General features: G+C 28.9%; 1 protein-coding gene and 1 non-coding gene across 2 annotated transcripts; one reads left to right on the top strand and one right to left on the bottom strand.

Annotated features, from left to right (window-relative positions):
- The first annotated feature begins 13,347 nt into the window (after positions 1-13,347).
- LOC149513468 (small nucleolar RNA R71) lies at positions 13,348-13,454 on the top strand. Its single transcript, XR_016330550.1, has one exon. It is a non-coding gene; the product is annotated as a small nucleolar RNA R71 (small nucleolar RNA).
- A 6,423-nt stretch (positions 13,455-19,877) lies between these two features.
- Positions 19,878-23,987, bottom strand: LOC111309918 (uncharacterized). Its single transcript, XM_022908939.2, has 2 exons — positions 23,690-23,987; positions 19,878-21,117 (listed from the first exon to the last, which is right to left on the bottom strand). Exon 2 carries the CDS (start codon positions 21,108-21,110, stop codon positions 20,289-20,291), a length of 822 nt encoding a protein of 273 aa, XP_022764674.2. The 5' UTR covers positions 21,111-21,117; positions 23,690-23,987; the 3' UTR covers positions 19,878-20,288.
- Positions 23,988-24,316: the final 329 nt, after the last annotated feature.

Here is a 24,316-nt window from a genome sequence, read left to right as displayed (position 1 = left end):
TTTGGATCTTTTTTTTTTAAATGATGTTTTGATTTTTTAGATTTTGCACTATTTTTGAAATTGAGTTTGTTGAGCTAATTTATTTATTGATTCTTACTATTTTCTTGTTGATTTAGGTAGTTAACTGATGGATCTAGGTTGTTCTAGCTTAGATGAAGTTCTTTTCTAGCATATGATCACATCTTGAATTTTTTTTCTTTTGTAATATTCATGTGATCCTAGCACAGATTAGATTTGGAGTTAGTGTTTGTTCACTATTTGTGTAATTTTCTATATGTTTTGTTCTTCAGTTTTATTTTGCATTTAGTCCTTTATTCTCTCATTTCCAAGTTAGGTGTACTTTTAGTTATGCCTTAGAAGTCCAAACTGCGAAATCAAAATTTTCTTTACAGCTTATGTTTATCATTCCTTGTTTGCTGCAATTTTGTTTGTTTGACTTTTCTTTTACATTTTGTTTAGTCATTATTCTTAGATATTGTCTTTATATAGGTTGCTTAATAGTTGCTTTAAATTTAGTTTAGATTCAAGAATCGCTTCATACTTAGCTTTAGTTACAATTACAACATTTAGCTTTTTTTTCAAGATCATGCTAGGCGTCATTTCCAAGCTCTATGTGGCATCATTTCCATTTTCATTAATTCCAAAATTTAAGTGTTATTTTCATGTGAATTTTGTAATTGCATTTCACTCATGATTTTCACTTTTGCATTTTATTTTAGCTATTACTTGTTCTTGCATTTTAGGACTAGCTATAAATTTTTTTTTGCATTTTGTTCATTTTTTTTCATGTCTTTATTTCTTTTTAGTTGATTACTTGAATTTTTTTAGTATAATTTTAAATTTTACATGGATATTTTTTTGATTGAACTAACTTTAGAAGGGTATGGGAATAATAGGTACTTAGCTTAGGAATATCTTTAACTGATCCTCATGGGATCAATATCTAAACTTTTATAGTCTCTATTATTACTTGAATAGCTTGTACACTTGCAAAGTTTCCCCAATCAGTTACTTATGAGAGAATGAGAGTTATTTATACTTGAAGTGATGTGGTTGGCACATTCAACCTAGGATGGGTCATGCCGACAATGACCTTGATGGCTTGTTCCTTGGCTTTTTTGACAAAATTACTCCTAAATATACGTTAATTTCATGTGTAGGTAAAAATAATGAAATACACATTAATCTCATGTGCAGTTTTAAATAATGAAATTGAAGAATTTAGGACATTTTGGATACAATTTAGAGGATCCTTTGTGCAAATTTGTCCAAGTGGCCTAAACTAGTGTCAATATACAACATTGATATTGAGGGAGTTGATTGATATTTTCTCTCATGATTTTTTAATAATATTTTCATAGGTTTTTTTTAGTGTATTTGATGTTAAAAATGTTCATGAAGTGTTTGGAATTTTTTTTATGGAAAAAAATATGAATGATGCAAGAAGAATGTAGGTGCATAAACATGTGCATAAGATTTATTGAGCACTAAAATTTCAACACTTCACATGCTAGTTCAAGAGCACTAAAGCTAGGGCTAAGTTTGCACTTCAAGAGGCTATGATTAGTTATGATTTTGACTTTATGCATCATCAAACACATGTGAAAGAAAGAAGATTGCAAGTTTGTTGAAAAAGCAGCAAGCATCAATGCACCAACCGTGTATTAAGGGAGAGTATGAAGGCTTTAGAAGCACCTAGCAATTGAAGATCTTTCTAGAGTTTTTTAGATCTAAGGCTCTTCCCCTTTTTCTATAAATAGGGAGTGAGGTCAGCCATTTGAGAGAGTTAGTTTAGGATTTTTTTTTTTTTTACTTTCCTACATTTTCATTTCTATTTTTGCATTTTCTTAGTTGCCAAATATGATTTTTCCAACATTTTAACATTGAATCTTATCGCAATTTTATTGTTTCTTAAGTATTTTTAGTACTCTTTTAAAATCTTTCAATAAAATCTACATTTACATTCGTTTTCTAGCTCAAATCTTTTGATTTCTCATTAGTGTTCAAAACTATTTTGAATTTGTCTGCTTTGATATAGTTGTGGTTTTTAGATCATATCTCCATCAAACATTCATTGTTTTTGTTCAAATTTTTTTTCATAGTTTCCTAATTCATATAGTTACAACTTACTTCAAATTTAGCTTCAAATTTTCAATAGATCAATCTAGATCAAAGTTGGTAGTCATGACTGGATGTAGTGACAATGCAGGTTGAATGTGATTCATCAACATTGGCATGGATCTTCTCTCCACTTTGGTGGTTTGTTTGGCTTCTTTTCTTCTTTGGATCTTTCGTTCTATTAGTTACCTTTCTTAGTTTCAATTTTGTACAATTTTATTTCATGCTTTTAAATGTTGTTTGGTTAATTTTTTTGAATATGTTATGTTTTTTCAAATTATGCACTATTTTTGAAGTTAAGTTCCTTTAGCTGAATTTTTGGTTGATTCATGCACACTTTTTTTTGTTGATTTAGGTAGTTAATTCATAGATCTATGTAGATTTAGGTAGTTAATTCATAGATCTATGTAGATTTAGGTAGTTAATTCATAGATCTATGTAGATTTAGCTTAGATAAAGTTTATTTCCATTATATAGGTGTACGTTGAATTTTTCTCTTTTACAATTTCATGCACTGCCAGTTCATATTAGGTTTGATTTCATGATTTATTCATTGTTTGATCAATGTTCTCTTTACATCGGTCCTACAATATTTAGTTTTTTACTGAGTTTTTTAGTTAGCTTATGTAAAGATTTATTTGTTCATCAAGAGGAGTCAAATAAAATATCATTTTACACCTGCATATCTTTGCCATTTCTGGTTGCTATATTTGTTTCGTTGACTTGTATTTTACATTCTATTCATCATTATTCTTTAGACTATGTTTCATATAGGTTGTTCATTGTTTTATTTCAAATTTAGTTTAGGTTTAGAAGGTCTCATTATGTGTCAATACATTTTCTTTTAGTTTCACATCACTTTTCCTACAACGATTACATCTTTAACTTTCATTTTCTGTTCATGTAACATGTGATTGTTTCATTTTTTGTTCATGTTTAGCATTTCATGTCAGTTCCAACTTCTGTAATGTAGTTCTAGGTTCAAGTGATTTTTGTAATTTTAGTTTATATTTGATTTTTAGTCATGTTTTTTATTTTATCTATTATTTGTTCTTTCATTATAGGATTAGTTATAATTTTTCATTTGCATTTTGTTCATTGTTTTCCATGTCTTGATTTTTTTATTTGTTTTTAGCTGGTTACTTGTTTTTTCTTAGTAGAATTTTATTTTTGATATATTGGGTTGTAAATGATTTTTTTTTATTTTGCATATTAGTTTTTTTATTATTGGTTAATTTTTTCTTAGTTAATTTTTCATGGATATTCTTTGATTGAGCTAACTTTAGCAAGAGTAGGGTGGTAACTAGTATTTAGCTTAGAAGGTTCTACCTAATCCCTTTGAAATCGACATTTCGACCAAAAGGTCACTTTTAATACTTGTTCGGCCTGTATACTTGAAGAATTCTTGTATTAAAACTCCAGTTTAGCTACCATATCAATTGGCTTATTGGGTAATACTGAACTAAAAACCATTGTGAAGTGGGTACTAAATATCAGAGCTTAATAAGCAAGTTTAATTTAAGTACTCCAATAAGCTATTCTTAATAAATTTTAGCTACGCTTCCTTGGTATTCCTTAATTAGGTTTTGTTAATGACTTGTGAAATTTCATCAAAGTTTATAAAGAGCATAAGGATCGAGATGCATTTACTTAAAAGAGAGTAGGCAAGCTGGCTAGCCTGTGCTTAAGGGTGTAATCGCTCGAGTTTAAGCCGATATAGTATTAAGCTTGAGCTTTTACTCACTTCAATTAATATATTTACTTTGTAATTTTCATTTGATTGCATTTAAATTGATGTTTTTACATGCTGTTTGGATGATTTTCTTTGCAACTGCTTTGAATTTCTAGTTTCTACGTAGGTTTGGATTTTAGTTCACTGAGCTTAAGTTTTTATTGTTTCATGCAATTTCTTTATTGGTCTAGGTAGTAAACTTGTAGGTCTATGTTGTATTAGTTCAATTTGAGTTCATTCCATCTAGAGAGTTGTGATCTAATTTTTCTTTCAGGAATTGTTAATTTTTATGTTTGAGTTCTTGATTTCGGTTTTGAATTTCTAGTTGATTTTCACATTTTTCCTACTTCAATTCTTCTTCAATCTTGTTTTGATCTACAATTAGCCTTTTTCTTTGCAATTTCAAGTTTAAATTCATGGAATTTGCGTTAGCTTAGATCTATATTCTTTGTTGAGCATTCAATTTCAAGATTTTGCACCTAAGTTCAGTTATGCTTAGCTCTTCTTAGATTTTTTATTTCAAGCCCTTAATTCTACTTCAATGCTATTCTAATCTTCATTTACATTATGTTTTGTGTAATTCCTAGCTTGTTTGGTTAATTTCTTGAATAATTGTTAGTAGTTTCTTAGTTAGAAGTTATAGTTCGTTAGAATTAGTTAAGGTTCTTAGTTATTTTAGTTATGTTCACTTAGCTGCTATTTTTGTTAAATTTTCTACATGCCATTTTCAATTCTTAGATTAGATTTCCATTGCTATTCATGTTTAGTTCGTTGCATTTTATTTTAGCAACTGTATTTTGTAATTACTTTTACTTAGCTTAGGTTTATGCGTACTTTCCAATTAAACCAACTTTAGATAGGAAGTAGGGATAAAAGGTACTTAGGCTAGGAACCCATTTAGCTAATCCTTATTTGATCGATATCTAGACTTTTATAATTTTTATTATTATTTGTATGACTTATGCACTTACAAAATATCTGAATCGGTTATCTATTATTTTCACTTTTGAAGTTCGTGCCCAAATTGATTCAATTATAATGCATTGATCCTCACTTATGATTGATCTCCCATTTTAATCCTTCTAATACCTACTATGATAGATATTTTATTTCAATTGTTTAAACCAAAAGGTCAGTGTTATTACTCTTATCAAATGAATGCCATAAAAAATTTTCTAACTTCCATAACAGACATAATATGTTTTATGAATACATGTATACGATAATGATACAATATGTCTACAAAATGGAATTTCTTATGCATGCAGCTCAAAATATAAAAAAAAAAAACCCATATTAATGATTAATGCAAAATGCGATGATTGAATTAAAAAAAAAAAAAAGATAAAAAAATTCTTATTTATCCTTTTTTTTTTCACTTTTTCTTTTTTTATTTTTTTCTCTTTTTTTTTGAACTTTTTACCAAATCATTTTTTTTTTGTAAGACTCACTAGACAACTTAATCAGTTCCAAAACTCTCCTTTTTATTTTATTTTAAAAGAAAATTTAAGAATACAAATATATATATAAAACAACTTGATTCTCAATTCGCCTAAAAAAATTTTGGGGTTGAAAGAAAATTGGTAAAATCTTTTTTAAAACTTTGTCTTTTCCATGGTTTTGCTTTTTATTTAGCTAATAAAGAAATTGAGAAAACCTACTTCCCTTTTTTTTTTTGAAATTTTTTTCTTTTTGTTGGAAAATACGAAAAGAATATCTTTTAGATGAAATTCTCGGTCAAACATTAGATAAATCGAATAGTATGTCAAAAGAAAATTTTATTCGAAGAATTTTTTTCTCTTATTTTTTTATTTTTTTTACATTATTATTATTCCTAAATACAAGTTGTATTAGAATGTTCCTTACATATCTTAAATTGGGTAATTTCTATGAAAAAAAGGTCCAACATGGCCTTACCTTAGGCTAGCTCCTTAAGTCTCATTACATGCTTAGTTTGGACTTTTCACATCTAAGGGTTTCCAAATTTTCCTTATATCATCGTCCATTACAAATTAATAAGATAACCCGATCCTTACCTATTATAAGTTACAAATGAAAAATGTTCAATCTAATTGGGAGTGTTTCGCTAGTAGATGCTGAGGTTATTATCTCATGATAGCATAACTACTTTACTTCCTTCTAAAAGAGACAAAACTCAAGAATATAGCTCATGCATGCAAATGAATATGCAAAATGTCTGCAAAGAGATATATAATTTCAAACACTATAAGAGAAGAATAAATGACAAAATCAAAGCATGAATGCGTTATTATTTTACAAAAAGATCAAAGTAAAGGAAATTAAATTAAATATCAACTAACACCATTAAATCCAAATTTTAACATAATTCATGATTAAGTTTTGGCCTAACTCCAAAAAAATTCCTCACTAGAGTCTCCAAACTGTCGTAACGTGTGAGCCTATAGACCCAATCATAAGATGTAAAATTTTGGAAATAAAAAGAAAAAAATGAAGCCGCCACCAATCTTTTTTGTTAGGTGTAATTTGCCATATGAGCTTAAGGCTTATTAAAAAGATATTTTAGTTTTTGAAAATAGAGTTAAGTTCAGGAGTACAATTATACGTGGAGAATGGTTAGCATCCCCATAATACCCAATTAAAAGTGATACCAATTAATCATGTGTTATCTTTTGGTATTGGACAAAAATAGTTTCAGTTTGATGGTTAATAACAATTCCTTTCACTTTTTTTTGAACAAAATCAAATTATTTTTACATAAAATAAAATTTTATTTAAAAATATTGATACAAAAAATTTACAAGTATAAAGATCGGACAAGTAGAAGTGATCTCTCAAATGGAATATCAATCCCACATGGATATATAAAATCAACCAAAGCATGTAACATAAATATAGTATGGTGTAAAATTGCAAGATGTAAACTAAGTAAAACAAAGTACAAAATAGTATTTAAATTGAAATGCAATGAACTAAACGTGATTTAAAGTAAAAACATATTTGAAATGCAAGAAATAAAAAAAATTGCAAAATCAAAGCTAGAACATGAAAACTGAAAGTATAGCAAAATCTGGAAATTGAATTTAACACCACCATTCCAACTCTAAATGATGCAAACTCAAGTTAACATGAACTAGAAATTCAAAGTTGGACTAAGGAACAAGATGAAAAAGTAAAGAGAAAATAAAAAATTTCAAAAAAGTTGCAAGAAAGAACTAAAAAATTAACCAAATAGTAACTATGCTAAAAAAAATTTTAATGATTCATAAATTAAAAATGCAAATTTAAAAGTTTCTAATGAACATGACCTTAAACTAAACTAAAAGCAAGATCACATAATAAGTTTACTCTAGATTTCAAAAAAAAATTCATAGCAAAATAAAGGAAAAATAGCTGAACCAACTAGCAAACTAAACAGCACTTAAAAATGTATAAAACAGAGCATGCATTACAAACGTGATCTAAACGAAAATGAAATGTAAAGAAATATCCTAGATCAAGCAAGAATTGACAACTAAACAATAAAAACTAAAGATTTAGAGTGAAAAGAAGGCAAACAACTCGCTAAGGAGAGACTAGTTCCATGCCAAAGTTGATTGATCACATCTGACCTACACCTATCACCTGTATCTAAACAAATCTTTCAAGCTTGATCTGGAATGCTGTGGTACGATTTTGAGGCTAAATTTTTAATATGTTATAGCTAATTAAATTAGGAAACTATGAAAAAAATTAGTAAAAACAAGTAAGATTTCAATGAGATATCATAGAAAAGTTGCAAGTAGATCAAAACTGGCAAATTCAAAAACAAATTTAAGTATCAACAAAAAATCAGTAGATTTGAACCAGAAATAAATAAAATTTGCAAGTTTCATTCCCAAAATCATAAAGAAAACTGAAAAATACTTGTCAAAATGTAAAAGAACAATCAAAATCAATAAAAAAAAATGAAGACCAAGGGCTGTTTGGTTGTTAAGAAAACAAAATACAGTAAAGGAAATTACAAAAATTAAAGAATAAAAAAAATAAAATCCTAAGCTAAAGTATCCTAAAATGGCTAGCTCCACTCCTATTTATAGGAAAGTGAGTGATGAATGAAGCCCCAAAAAATCTCTCAAAAATATCTACAATGAGGTAAGCTTCTAGAGAATATTTTCCTCCTTGCTTTTGCACTTGGTGCATGGCCGTTTGGCTTTATGTTCTTTCTCAATTGCAAGCCTTCCTCATGCATTTTTCCACTTCCAAAATGTCCAAGTTATGACAATGAAAGTTCTCTAATATGCCATGTCATCACCTCTTGAAGTCTTCATTTGAATACCAAAACGTGATGCCCAATTCTTATGCAAATGAAGGTTGCATTCCACGTCACCGGTACACCATTTTTTCTTTATTAAGCCTTTTGCATGCATGTACATTTTTTGCTATAAAAATATTCTAGTATTCTATGAGAAAATTTTACAATAAACTTATTAGAAAAATGCTAGAAATAAAGCAAAAAAAAAAATTCATGGAAGAAAGGTTCAAGGAAACTCCCTCAAAAGCAAGCTAACGTAATGACATTAGTTTTAGGCCATTTTCACAATTTGCATAAAAAATCCTCCAAAATGTATCTAAATGGATAAAAATTCCTTATTTTCTCGATTTTTACCTAGACATAAAACAATTGTGATTTTAGGAGTATTTTTGCTAAGAAATGCTAAAGAACAAGCTAAAAATAATAGTCAAATTACACTAAAATTAAGCACTAAAAAGCAAAAATTTTTAATGTAATCAAACCCCAAAACTTGAACTTTTGCTTGTTCTCATGCAAAACAAGATTTAGCAAGAATCACATTATACTTTTGACATTTCATTCAACACTATAGCCTCATGGATTGACTAGTAAATATAACTAAAGTAAAATCATGAATGAGTTTTATTACATAAGAATTTACTTAGGTTAAGAGAATTCCTAACCAAGGTTTCACATGCAAGCAACACTTTTCACATCTTTTTGCATGAAATCTAATAATGTTATGCAACTCATGAGATATTACAATAATGATCAATAAAGCATCCTTATGTTTCAAAGTTTGCTTATCACATATCTCTCCACTAATGTAGATAAACACATGATCAAAGATCATTTAGGACTTTAATAAGATTGTAATGAAAGGCTGAAGTCAAGATATGATAAAAGTCATTTAAGCTCAAGTACTTTAACAATGCATCACATGTCAATGATCATTCATCATTAAGTTTTCAAGGCAAGAAATGTAAGCTTGGCTAAAGAATCACTCCCCAAACTTTGAGTTTGCCCATTTTTCTTTCTTTTCTTCTTTTCTTTGCTTTTTCACCACTTTTTTTTTTTTGTTTTCTTTTTCTTTTTCTTTTGGTTTTTTTCTTTTTCTTTTTCTTTTTCACAACTTTTTTCCTTTTTTTTGTAAGCTAGCTTGATTTTTTTTCTTTTTTTTTAATTTTTTTTAATTTCCCATTTTTTCCAAGCTCCACATTTTCTTTTAATAATGCATAGCTCACAAATGTACATGAATGTCTTAATGCATATAGGGCAAGAGACCAAAAATATATGAAATATCAAAATAAGTCTATGGGCTTGTAATAAGGTTTTAAAACAAAGAAAAGGAATCATAAGGTTCAAAAGGGGTGACTATAAAAATATTGTATTAAAGTTGGCTCAAAAGGCTCAATCAATCGAAAAATAGCCTATATCATTTCTCTAATTATGCGTCTTCTAAGATTTCTCCTCGATAGATAATCGAAATAAATTCTAGAATCATGAAACACAACTCTAAAGACCTATGCAAAAATAATCTCATACTCACATAATAATACTAGATAAAAAATCCATTTCTATTGTTTTTGTTTTCTTTTTCTTTTTCTTTTGGTTTTATTCTTTTTCTTTTTCTTTTTCACAACTTTTTTCCTATTTTTTTGTAAGCTAGCTTGATTTTTTTTCTTTTTTTTAAATTTTTTTAAATTTTTCATTTTTTTCAAGCTCCACCTTTTCTCTTAATAATGCATAGCTCACAAATGTACATGAATGTCCTATACATATAGGGCAAGAGACCGAAAAGATAGGAAATATCAAAATAAGTCTATGGGCTTGTAATATGGTTTTAAAACAAAGAAAAGGAATCATAAGGTTCAAAAGGGGTGACTATAAAAATATTATATTAAGGTTGGCTTAAAAGGCTCAATCAATCCAAAAATAGCTTATATCATTTCCCTAATTATGCATCTTATAAGATTTCTCCTCGAGAGATAATCAAAATAAATTCTAGAATCATGAAACACAACTTTAAAGACCTATGCAGAAATAATCTCATGCTCACATAATAATACTAGATAAAAAATCCATTTCAATGTTCAAAGTATCAACTCACAAATGAATACCGTACTTAAAAATTCTCTAAGCCTAAGCACCATCTCATATTTCACACACATTCAATCTTTTCCTAAAGCTATATTTATTATCAATCACTACTTATCATTGGCTTCACAAAGAACTTAATCAAAGCAAGCATAGTAATGATTCAAGCTACCACATGTTAAGCTCAATTTCAAGGCAAAAATCAAGGAAAATTCAAAAAAAAATTTCAAAATTTGAACAATTTTCTCATAACCCCAAACTTATACAACACATTGTCTTTAATGTGTAAGCATTAAGCAATAAAGCACAAAAGAAAGGAACAAGGAAACTCTCCTAACATCATGGAGGATGGTGATCAAATCTCCCATCAAAGCTTTGGTCAAAACTAGTGCATCTATCTCAAGTTCTTTTTCAACCTACAAAACAAAGAAAACCATTACATAAAAAAACTACATCATTATGTAAAAAAAAAAGATAAGCAAAATATATGAAAACCAAACATAAAATGTGAGCTTGGGTTACCTCCCAAGAAGTACTTTATTTAAAGTCAAAAGCTAAACTATCATTAGTGTTAGAGAATCACATTAGATTTCTTTCCTGAATCTATCGATTTTATTCTCTTTCTCTACATCCAATATGTAATGTTAAACTCTAAGTGAACCCAATGCTCTAGGGTAGAATTGTGCTCCACTTTTATGAATAATCTAAGTATATTGCAATATAGACCAATAGAAGTGGTCATTGGCTTTTGTACCAATGAATGAGGTACCATTATGGAAAATATGGTTATGGAGTCTACAATGAAAGAATCCTTCATAGATGATATAGGTGTAAGCTCAATAAGGGTTGTGTCTAATGGTGGATCGTATGGTCAAGTAGGAGTAACAATTAACTTCTTAAAAAAACCTTTAACTTCACACCTGGATGGACTAAGGTAAGTGGGTTTCGATTTTGGCATCTAGTCAACCAATCTATCATCAACATAAGCCATATCATATTTTTCTTGCAACATATCCACACTATCTTTCCTGGAAGGACTATGATAGTTATGACTAAACTGAAATTGTTCAAACATTAATAAATCAACTAAAAATGAGATCTCATCAATAACAACTAGACCATTACCCCTAAGACTCTGATAATTATCATCAAAATGGAATGTCTTATAATCTAGTGAATCTAGATTCGAAGATCTAATCACTCTAGGGAGAATGTTAGGATTAACTAAATGCTAGCCATTAGAAGGTGGTCCAAATCTAAAAGTAGAGAATATCAATATATCATCATCATCATCACTTAAATCCATGTCCTCTACCTCTTTGACTATAAGGGAGTCCTTAAAATGTGAAACAAGGTGCTCTAAGTGTAAAATATCATGAATCGCATCACTAAATACCTTTACTCTCGAACATTCATCAAAATCATCAAGGAATGGTAAAGCCTTAAAAATATGAAAAGTAACCTTTTGATTCTAAACTTACATGGTCAATTCTCTTTTCTGCACATCAATTAAAGCCTTAGTAATGGCTAAAAGAGTTTTCCCTAAAATAATTAAGATATGATGATCCACCTTTATCTCTAAAACCACAAAGTTAATAAGTAAAATGAATTTCTTTAGCCTAACCAAGCATCTTTCATAATCCTTCTAGAGTATTTCAATGACTTGTCTGCCAATTACAAAGTAATTAAGGTGGGTCTAGCCTTTCTTATACCTAATCTCTGAAAAATAGACTAAGACATCAAGTTAATGCTAGCACTTAGGTCACACAAGACTTTATCCAAGGACATACTAACTATAGTACATAGAATGGCAAAGCTACCGGGATCTTTAAGCTTTATAGGTAATCCTCTCTGAATCATTGATGTGCACTCACTTGTAAGTACAATTGTCTCATAATCCTCTAATATTCTTTTTTGAGAGATAATGTCTTTCATGAATTTTGCATAGGTAGGCATCTGCTTAAGTGCATCTACAAAAGGGATATTAATATGCAGCTTTTTAAACACCTCAAGAAATTTAGAGAATTGCTTATTTTTCTTATGTTTCTTAAATCTTTGAGGGAAAGGAATATAAGGTCTAGATGGCTTAACTCTAGGAGGAGCAGGCCTAAATGAACTCGGTATAGCACTAAAAGATGGTATCTATGGTCACTAAGTCAAAATAGGTACTACACTCATATCTTTCTTCTTATTTTTCCCTTTATCTTGAGCTAGGTCTTTATTAGGCTCATCATCATCGGACTCGTCATTTGCTATATCCTGAAAACCTATCGGGCCTTAGCCATTTGCTAACTACCTCCAACTTTTACGTGTGATTACTTTGTAGTGCTCTTTCCCTTTAATCTTAAGGTTGACATCTGTGTTACCAAGGTGCCCTATGATCGAGTACTAAGGAAGGTTGCTAACTAACCAATATGGGTCTTTAAGTTCTTTATAGACATGGACTGGTTTTGAAATATGGTGTTCTAGTTTTCATGAATGAGGTTTGAACCCTAATAAAAAAACCTATAGGATCCTCAACTGAGGATTTTTTCTCAATGGTTGGCATAGATGGATATGGAGCTATGTGTTATAAGTGCAGTTACTGATATGATAGCTATTAAAAACTTAGTGGATAAGGTGGTTTAGTGTATTGAACCTGCTATGGTACCTAAATGGATTGGATAGAAATAAGGTTGTTCCTCCAACCTGGGTCGTATGTGGGAACACAGGGGTTGTTGGGTTTCTTAAAGGTCTATCCTAAATAATAGATACTCTCTAGATGGGTGCTTGAACATGACTCTCCATATGTACTACCCCACATACATCACAAATAGCTAAAGAACTATGGGTATAAGTAAACCTAGAATAACTATGACTCAGCTCTGAGGGTGTAACCTTACTATGTAAAGACTCTACAAATTTGGCTAGAGAATCTACTTTAGCACTAATCATTGTAAACTCCCTAACCTCGTATGCCCTTTAAACTCTTCTAGAATGTTGACTCTCATTCGACCATTGACAGTTATTAGTTGTCATATCCTCAATAAGCTTATAAGCTATGTCAGAAGTCTTACTCATCAAAGTACCTCTTGAGACAACACCTAAAAGTATCCTAGTGTTAGGCACTAACCTATTATAAAAAATTTGAATCTCTAACCATTTTGGTAGTCCATGGTGTGGACACCACCTCATGAGCTCCTTGTATCTTTCCTATGCCTTACATAAGGTCTCTGAGTCATACTGGTCAAATGTAGTGATCTCATTCTAAAGCTTGGCCAAAGGAAAAAATTTAGCCATGAACTTCTACACTAAATTATCCTAAATGGTAATGAAATCTAGTGGCATTGAGGCTAACCAACTCTTACCTTTATCTCTAAAGGCATATGGATATAACCTAAGCTTAATGGTATCCTCAATAACACCATTTTGTTTGAATGTATCACAAATCTCTAAGAAATCCTAAAGATAAGCTTTTAAATTTTCACTCGAATGATCATTAAATTGCATCAATTGCTGAATCATTTAGATGATTACAGGTTTAATATCAAAATTATTGGCTTGAACCACTGACTTCTTAATACTAAGCTAAAAACTATGAAGATTGGGCATAGCATAATCCTTAAGGGCTCTAGTGTCTTGCTTGACCATGGTGATAGTAAGATCGATTTGTTTTTCCCTCCTAACCATCCTATGAGTAGCCTCAAGCTCAAGATCTAAAAGGATCAACTAGCGATTCCTAATAGAATTCATACATGGGACCCAAGAACACAAAACCTAATGAACCACTTTAAAAATGAAAATCGAAGTATATGCAACTAAGGAAAAAATTGATCACAAAAGGAACTTAGATATATACACCTAAAACCAAAGCAAACCTAAGGTATGTACACTAAAGGGAACCAATCTATAGAAGAGTATGGTGAAGATTGATACTAACCTAGGACTCTTAAATCTGAATCCTTGGCAACAGCACCAAAAACTTGACACGAAAAATCTACAAGTATACAGGATGAATAAGGAGTGACCTTTTCAATTGCAATGTCAATCTCATAGAGATTAGGTAGAACTTCCTAAGCTAAGTACTGATTATCACCTTACTCTTCTAAAGTTGGCTCAATTAAACAAAGAAAAACATGGCATTAAACTAACTAAAAAAATAAAATCAACCAAAGCATGTAACACAAATATAGTATAGTGTAAAATTGCAAAATATAAACTAAGTAAAATAAAGTACAAAAAATAGGTGAATTGAAATGCAATGAACTAAACATGATTTAAAGTATAAATATATTTGAAATGTAAGCAATAAAAAAAATTGCAAAATCTAAGCTAGAACATGAAAACCGCAAGTATAGCAAAATCTGGAAATTGAATTTGAAACTACAATTCTAGCTTTAAATGATGCAAACTGAAGTTAACATGAATCGGAAATTAAAGTTTGACTAAGGAACAAGATGAGAAAGTAAAGAAAAGATAAAAAATTTCAAAAAAGCTGCATGAAAGAACTAAAAAAATTAACTAAACAGTAGTTATGCTGAAATAGAATCTTAATGATTCACAAATTAAAAATGCAAATTTAAAAATTTCTAATGAGCATGAGCTTAAATTGAACTAAAGCAAGATCAAACAACAAGTTTATTATAGATTTCAACAACGAATTTGGATCAAAATAAAGGAAAAATAGCCCAACCAGCTAGCAAACTAAACAACACTAAAAAATGCAAAAAACAGAGCATGCACTACAAATGTGATCCGAGCAGCAATGAAATGTAAACAAATAAACTAGATCAAGAAAGAATAACAATTAAACAAATAAATCTAAGGATTTAAAGTGAAAAGAAGGCAAACAACTCACCAAGGAGAGAACAATTCCACGCCAAAGTTGATTGATCACATCTAACCTGCACCTATCACTTGCATCTAGATGAAATTTTCAAACTTGATCTGGAATGTTTTGTTATAAGTTTGAGGTTGAATTTTTACTATGTTGTAGCTAATTGAATTAGAAAATGATAAAAAAAATTTTAATTAAAACAATTAAGATTCGTATAAGATATCATAAGAAAACCACAAGTAGGTTAGATTTGGTAGATTCAAAAATAGATTTGAGTATCAATGAAAAATCAATAGATTTGAACTAGAAATCAATAAAATGTGCAAGTTTCATTGCCAAAATTGTTAAGAAAACTGAAAATTACTTAAGCAAATGTAAAACTGTAATCAAAATCATAGAAAACATAAAGATCAAGGGCTATTTGTTTGCTAAGAAAATAAAATGTAGTAAAGGAAAATGCAAAAATTAAAGATTAAGAAAAATAAAATCCTAAGCTAAAGTCTCCCATAACGGTTGGCTCCACTCTTATTTATAGGTAGTTGAGTAGTGAATGGAGCCTCAAAAAATCTCTCTAAATTATTTACAATGAGATAAGCTTCTAGAGAATTCTTTCCTCATTGCTTCTGCACTTGGTGCATGACTGTTTGGCTTTTTTTGTTCTTCCTCAATTGCAAGCCTTCCTAATGCGTTTTACCACTTCCAAAAAGTCCAAGTTATAATTAATAAAAGCTCTCCAATATGCCATGTCATCACCTGTTGAAATCTTTCTTTGAATGCCAAAATATGTGCCCAATTCTTATGCAAACGAAGGTTGCATTCCCTGCTACTAGTGCACTATTTTTTCCTTGTTAAGCCTCTTGCATGCATATATGTTTTCATTTTTTGCTACAAAAATATTCAAGTATTCCATGGAAAAATTTTACAATAAACTCATTAGAAAAATGCTGGAAATAATGCTAAAAAAATTTATGGAAGAAAGGTTTAAGAAAACTCCTTCAAAAGCAATTTATCTTAATAACACTAGTTTTAGGCCATTTTCACAATTTGCACAAAAAATCCTCCAAAATGTATCTAAATGGATCAAAATTCCTTATTTTCTTCATTTCACCCACACATAAGACAATTGTGATTTTAGGATTATTTTGCTAAGAAATGCTAAAGAACAAACTAAAATAATACTCAAATTGCACTAAAATTAAGCATTAAAAAGCTAAAATTTTTAATGCAATCAAATATTGTGAGAATTTTTAGGTTAAAGAATTATTTTAAAATTTTTCAACATCTAGGCAAAATTTAAAGGTAATTTTTTCCACCTAAAATTTATCACAACATTCTTTAAAAATAAAAATAATATTCTTTATAAATGATAATTGCCAGTAACTCTTTCACCTTTAGCTAGAGTACTAAGAATTATTTTTCTTGGAATGTTAATTTTGTTTTATTTTTGGATCCATTTTTCTAATAACATTTTCCATGAAAAATATTTTTTATCAAAACCAATGATGTTATATTAACAAAGAATCAATAGTGGTAATCAAAATATATAAACATGTGAATCAATGCAAACAAAAATCTAAAGATTAATATATATATATATATATATGCAAATGGATATTATGCATAATTATGAGATGCAATTTTGGAATCAGGTCTTTAAATATAAAAAGACCACCAGACTCTTCAACCTCTAGGTAGAGTTTACGTGAGATTATTTATACCTAGGATCCCATTTTTGTTTCTTTTCATTTGTTTAATCTTATTGTTATCTTAGGATAAGGAATCGTATGAAAAATTTAATAGAATTAAAATTTCTAAATACTCCATCCTTAAAACGATATTCAGAAACAGATTACTTTATATAAGGTTTTTATACGAACCTTTTAATTTTTGGGATGGCTTTAGGTGTTGGCATAGGTCAAAGTTTTTGGGGTTTAAGTATTTCAGGGTCTAGACAATTTAAGGTTTCAATTTGGATTTAGGATTTCAGATTTAAGGTTAGAAGCTAGGTTAAGGGTTTAGGGTTTAGGGATTAAATCTTAAAATTTAGGGGTTGGTTTAAGGTTCAGGCTATATTTAGGATTTAGGTTAGGGTTTAGGGTTAGGTTTAAGGTTTGGGTTTGATTTTGGGTTTAGAGGTTGGATCTTAAGGTTTCGAGGTTGACTTTGGTTTAGAGGTTGAATTTGGGGTTTAAGGGTTAACTTTAGTTTAGGGGTTGGTTTTAGGGTTTGACTTATGGTTTGGGCTTTGACCTTGGCTTTTGGTATTTGACTTTAGGGTTTAAGGTTAGGGTAAGATTTTAAGGTTTGGATTAGGATTAGATTTTTGAATTAAGGATAGGTTTCAGGGTTTGATTTTAGGTTAGGTTTTAGGGTTTGGATTTAGGTTAGGTTAGGTTTGAGTTAGGGTTAGGATTAGGTTTTATGGTTTACCATGATTTTTATAAACCTCTTTAAAAATCCCAACATCTAGGTAGGCTTTTGAAATAAGCCAAAAAACCATAATTTTGAAATTTGTTTAAGGCTTTAAAGTGCAAAAAAATATGTTAAAACAATACATGACAATGTTAAATGCAAGAGATTATTCTACCATGATGCATGACATGAGCAAATTAAGAAATACCTAGCAAACATTAAAAACGAGCAATTGATAAACCAGGAGAGAAAAGAGGGGCCAAGGTAATGGGCAATAGGCAATGCTAAGACCAAGATCCCTAGGCAATGCTAAGACCAAGATCCCTAGGCAATGTTAGAAAGTACTATATAGTCTTTTTATCAAACACTTGAGAAAAGTATGAAAACTTATATTTTTATTTCATCAAACACTTGAAAGCACCTAAAGCATTAAGTTTCTAATTTTGACAATTTATTCAAGCACCTAGAAAACTTATTTCGATACTACTTTTTATTGCTAAGAACTCTTATCAAACACCTAAAATACTATCAAAATAAATAGTTCAAGAAAACCATTTTTTAAACCACAAAACATGTAGCAAACAAATCAAAAAATAAGGAAACACATAATCATAAGGTTGCACCAAAAACTCATGAAAGCACATAATGGTAGCTAACAAACCATCAAAGGAACAAAAAAAACTACATGGTTGAAAATGTGATGGTATGAAAAGCGAAAGAAAATATGAGATAATAGCTACCTTACTAAGCTTTTATAATTCTTTTTTATTTTTTCTTTTCATTTATGATTTCCATGCCACTACTAGCTACCCTCCTCTTAAATTCCAATTTTAAATGATATATTTAAAGACCAATGGTCCATCTCCTAGCCCTTAGATCAATTTCATGCAAGGATTGTAGTTATTTTGTTTTCTTCCCTAAGCTTAGTGACCACAGAGAGCAATAATAACCATAAGATTTAAATCTTTTAAGATCAAGGGTTTTGAAAAAACACAGCATCAATCATGGCTTATAATGTAATTGTCCTAATGAAAAAAAGACTATTTTACCTTTATTAGTGTTTCTAAGCTTTTTCATGATTTTTCTAAAATCTTTTGATCCAATTTTTATTTTCATAATTTTAATGGACTAAAAATCCTAAAATAATATGTAATTATGGTTTGGAGCTTTTTGTGAAAAATCAATCTCGAGAAGATCAAATTACAAAAATATCTCAAAAAGTATTTTGGTAATTGCATTCCTTTTGAAATGCAATAATAGTTTTAATACATAAAATTTATGGAATAAAATAAAAACATGATGTGGAGCTTTTTGTAAAAAATCAATCTAAAAAATTTCAAATTAGGAAAATACTCTTAAAGGATATTTTGATAATTTTAATCTTTCTAAGGTGTAATTAGGATTTGTAATATATCAAAATAAATAAAATAATATTAAAATATAATATGAAGTTTTTCATAAAAAATCGATATCGAAAAAGCCAAATAATAAAAATAACCCTAAAATGTATATTTTCAATAATTCAAATTATAATTTTATTAATCTCAAGTCTTAATAGTCCCATTCAATTATAAATTTCAAGGGTTAACTCAAGTTTAACCAAGTTTTACTGAGTTTAATTAAGTTTGACTATATTTGACTACAAAGCATTTTAGTCATTTTAATTCAAATTCAAATTTAAAAATTTATAATTCTTAAAAAAAATATTAGATATAAACTAGGCCTGACTTTATCAAAATTGTCCCATCCATGTCACTAAATTTGGTCACCCTAACATATTTTAATTTGATTTTAATTTTTCCCATCCAAAGTCATTGTTAAATATACTAAAATTGATCATCCTCATAGATTCTATCTAAATTTTGACAGAAAATGACATGGATGCCTTGTCATGTTCCATATATCTGCCACATCAATTAACTAAATCAAATAATTTCATGATTATTAAACTTTTACCCAATTTCCACATAGGTTAATAAATTTTAATTTATCACTGTAAGGTCACTAAATTTTGTTGAGTATATCAAATTTGATCATTCTAATAAAATTCATTCATGAACACAAATAATTGTTTATTTAACATGTAAATTGTTTATTTATTTAGTTAAATTTTATTTATTTATTTACCATGTAAATTATTTATTTATTTATCTTATATTTTTATTATTTATTTTTTAAATTAAAATAAATAAATAAATTACATACAAAATCGATTATATTTTTGTTAAAAAAATGTAGTTTTTTTCTATGTAGGCTACGTTTTTATTAAAAAAAAAGTACTGTGACTGGTCTTGGATTTGAATGATTTATGTGTTAATAAAAATATTAGACAAATAAATAAATAAATTACATATTAAATAAATAAATAATTTCGTGTTTGAAATAGACTACGTTTTTGTAATTTCAATCATTAATCAAGAAACGAAAGTTCACAGGCATGCGGTCCATGATAGATCCAAAACTTCTGCTGTACTAGCAAAAATCATCATTAAGGTGAAGTTCAATAGTATCATAAAACATGCACAAGGCTGGCATTCCAAGGAGCATATACCAAGTACAAAACAAAATCACAAAGCAGACCTCCTTTTAGCTGAGAAAGGATTGCGACTTCGTGGTGGAGTAGCTGTGGAACAAGAACAATTTGTAAAAATGACATCTTGAGAGTTTTGACAACCACAGAGAGTAATGGTGAAAATAGTGGAGCTAGGCATCCATTTTTTCTATTCAGCTCCTCACCTGTTGGAATTGCTCTAACCATTGCCTCATCTCAGATGCATAAGATCTTGCCTCCGATACATATATAAGATCCTTTTAGACAACCTTTTACTCATTTTTTTGGCATTAAGTAGTTCTCAATATCATTAAACACTAGCTCTCTTGGCTTCTTCAATTGCAAATAAGATCTTCTCTTTTTGGCAATGAATCGCAAAGTCATACCGGTTATATTCAAAAGCTAATAAACCCATCACATTTCCTCCTGAATCAAATAAAGGTGCCCCCCTTCCTGCTTCAAGGTTGTCTTCGGATGAACATAATCCCAAATTACCGGTCTGAATAACATTTGTCTCCATATCACATTCAAGAAATTGATCTCTGAACAAGCGATCAATATCATTAAAATTTCTCAAGAGAGAAGAGACGTAACTAATTTGATAGCCAAGACCTTTACTAGGAAAGGCGTTTTGAATACAAAAAATATCCTGGCCCACAAATATTTCATCCTCTGAAATGTTTGCACTTTCAAGCAGATTCCCATTCTTTAGCTCTACCTTAATTAGAGCCAACTTTTGCCTTTTCAACTCTTCACTCTTACAAATTTTAGCTTCATATTGTTCTTCACTTCCATCAAAAGAAATGAAAATGCTGGAAACAGTCTTACTAACCAGTTCATACAAAGTCAGCACAAAGCCCTCATCATCTATAACAACCCCAGTCCCATGTTTAGCACTATCTTCATTAGTATCTTTATCAATATCTTCATCAGTACCCTCATCAATATCTTCATCAACATCTTCATCACTATCTTCATCACTATCTTCATTAATATTTTCATCCTTATCTTTTTTACTATTATATTTAATTGTGAGGCGTCCAACAGTTGGGGCCATCTCATTGTACAAGGCATATGCTTGCTCTTCACTCAGTGAATTAGAGATATTTCCATTAAAGGTTCTCCCCGGCATATTATAACTGCAACAATAATTAATTCTCATGAGTGTTTTTCCCTTTTTTTTTTTAGCAAGTCTATAAAACTATATAAAACTAACCTTTTCAATGGAAACAGCCAAGTGAGATTCAATTAAGCTAAACAGAGTGAAGTGAAGATGGGTTGGGATAAATGGAGAATTTGGTATAAAAGAAGATTTTGGGGAATCTCGTTTGAGAAAAGTAAGGAGAAGTAAGGAAAAGAAAGAAAGGAAGCTATTGGCAGCAGATATGAAAACAAGGAAAGAATAAAGGAAAAGGAAAGAAAAAGATGAGGAGAAGCTATCGAAAAAAGATTCCCAGCGATGGTGACAACTGTAGCAGTAGTCCCGTCATCGGCTAAGGTTTCATTTGGATGAGTGGTGAGATTAATTGTGGTGAGATTGAAAATAGTAATAAAAATTATTGTAGCTGTGATTGAAAAAAAATTACGATTAAAAAAAATTTTAGTGAGAATTTATGTTGACTTGATCTTACTGGAGTTAGCATTTGAATTCAACTAGTCGTGCGATAAACTTAATCGCACCGCACCTAATCCAAACGAGGACTAAGGAAAAAAGGAGATGAAGGTTTAGAGAGAGTCAGAGAGAGTCGGCTTTAGGTAGGCAATGGGTAGGATATTCAGATACCCATTTTTGAATGGATTAATTTTGAGATTCCCAAAATAAAATCAAGATATTACTCTACCCAAATAATATTCACAATTAATCTAAAGTTTGATAGTGCCCATTATTTGATTAGAAGCCAAATCCAAACCATAGCAACAACAGTAATTTATCTAATTTTTGCAGTCTAATACTTGCTAATCAGATTTTAGTTTAGTGGAAAAGAAAAAATTTTAGAATTTTGAAGTTTTAGAGTCAAGTGTTATTGTATGTAGATTTAGTTATGTAGATAAGTTATAATTTATAATGTTAATTATTTAGTTGATTATAAGTGTAACTTTAGAAAATTATGCAATATAATTTTTTTTGTTTTTTCTATTTTATTTTTTATTAAGCTATTTTTAGTTTTTATTAATAAATTTTATAAAATAATTAATGGAAGTAAGATGATGAAACAATTTATATATGATTGGTTTTGATTTGCACCATACAATAAAAGAATTTTTTTTTTTAAGTTAGATCAAGCTTTTCCTTTAAATAATATTAAGTTGAAAACAAATTTCAAGTGATCTGTCCTATCTCAAGTGTTTACATAATTCTTCCTTCAGTTTTTTTCATTTTATTGCTTTTTTTTTATTTTTTAATTTTTTTCTTTTTCTTTTAACATTTTAACATTTACTTTCATTTTTTATTGAATAAATTTTGTAATAAAATAATCAATTAAGATAGATATTACTAAATAAATTGTATCCCATAAGATTGAGTTTTTTTAAAATTAAACTCGGATCAAAACAAGGTTTTGAATATTACATCTCGAACTTGATATATATATATATATATATATATAAATATTTTTTTATTATTTATTTAATTTTATATTTATATATTATTAAAATTATTATTTAATATATTAATTCAATAAATTCATATGCTATCTTATTTAGTTTTTTTTGTCATTTTTTTTGTTTTTTTAAATTTTATTTATTAGACTTTTCAAAAAAAATAAAATTTTATTTATTAGATAAATTTTGTGAAAAAAAAATCAATAGATGTAAAGATTACAAAACAAATTATATTCGATGAGTTTAGATTCATCAAGATCTAATCAATGCAGTTTTTTTTTTTAAATAAAGATTTGATTAAGTGTTACTTTTTGAACAATTTAAGTCAAGTCAAAATCCAATTTGGAATGCTCTAGGCCGACTTTCTTCTATATATATATAAAATATATATTTTATTATTTATTTAATTTATATTTATATATTATATTAATAAAAATATTATTTAATATGTTAATTTAATAAAAAACTACATTTACGTATAATTAAATTATAATTTATATTAAAAAATAAATACACCTATATTTATTTATATATTATCATCTAGTAAACTTTTATATAAAAATTTTACTTGAAACATAATTTAAAAAACAAAAAAATATATACATATTTCGCCGCAAAAATGTGAGTCTAATTCTAATATTCTATTAATCACAGATATAAAATAAAACAACAACTGAAGTCAAAACACAAATTCACTCGCAATTTTACTTTAAAAAACAACAAACAACACTTGAAGTCTTGAACCATAGAAATTGCAATCTTATCATTTTCATCAGTTATCTCACATTTACACTTGTCGACATTTTTCAAAAGGCCTATAAACAATTTAAATTACACAATAAGCAACATTACAATCAATGCCGGCAAAAGCTAAGCTCATAGAAAGAGGGCACAATCATATACAAGAGAACTCATTGCAAAGGCATATGAAGTGGTAGAGACCAAGACACCCAACAACATCAGTTTAAAAATGAGAAGCTTCCAAAACGATCAAGAAATTAATGAGATTCCAACGGCATTATATAGATTTTGATACTTAGCAAATAGGAAAACCAAACGCGTTATATAGATTTGAGAAAAAATTTATCGATAAAAACTTGCAGGCGCTACCTTGCAAAACGACCAAGATGCTTTAAAAAAGCTTTCTCTGAGCTTGCAGACGGAGCCGGCGAAGACTGTAACAGCAGCAGCAGCAGCAGCAAAGTCGTCGTTGTCGGATAAGATATATAGTGAGGGAGTTCTTCGATGTTTAAGAAACAAGGAAATGAATGGAAAAGAAGGAAGAGCAGAAAGAGGGAAACGAATCCTGGGTAAATTCTTTTACGCCTAGACGACAAGAAAAGAAAGTGATGCTTAGAGAAATAGAGAGAGGCGGCTAGGAAGTGTGAAGAAAGAGGGACTTTTAGGTTTAGATACAATCCAAGGCTGCCGTGCTAATAATATTTATCACTAGGAATATAAAACTATTTGCTATAAGACTGTTTGTTTTACATTAAAGATTATAAAAATAATAAAAAAAAAAAAGAAGAAAAGTTTTATATTCGAGAAATTATTTGATATAATGATATCAAAATTTTTTTTAATCTGAGATTAATATTGTGATATATGCCTTATTTTTTAAATTAATTTTTTTATTTTTTAAGTATACACTAAGAGATATGTATAACTATGTTAATTAATTTGTAAACTTAAAAAATTTTATTATTAGTATATTTGATAATTTTTTATATTTTTTAC

This window comes from Durio zibethinus, chromosome 19 (genome assembly GCF_047325235.1).
Source record: "Durio zibethinus cultivar Kanyao isolate XHJ-2024 chromosome 19, ASM4732523v1, whole genome shotgun sequence".
NCBI lineage: Eukaryota > Viridiplantae > Streptophyta > Magnoliopsida > Malvales > Malvaceae > Durio > Durio zibethinus.
Note: the sequence above shows the minus strand (reverse complement) of the source record. Positions and strands in the feature narration are given on the sequence as shown.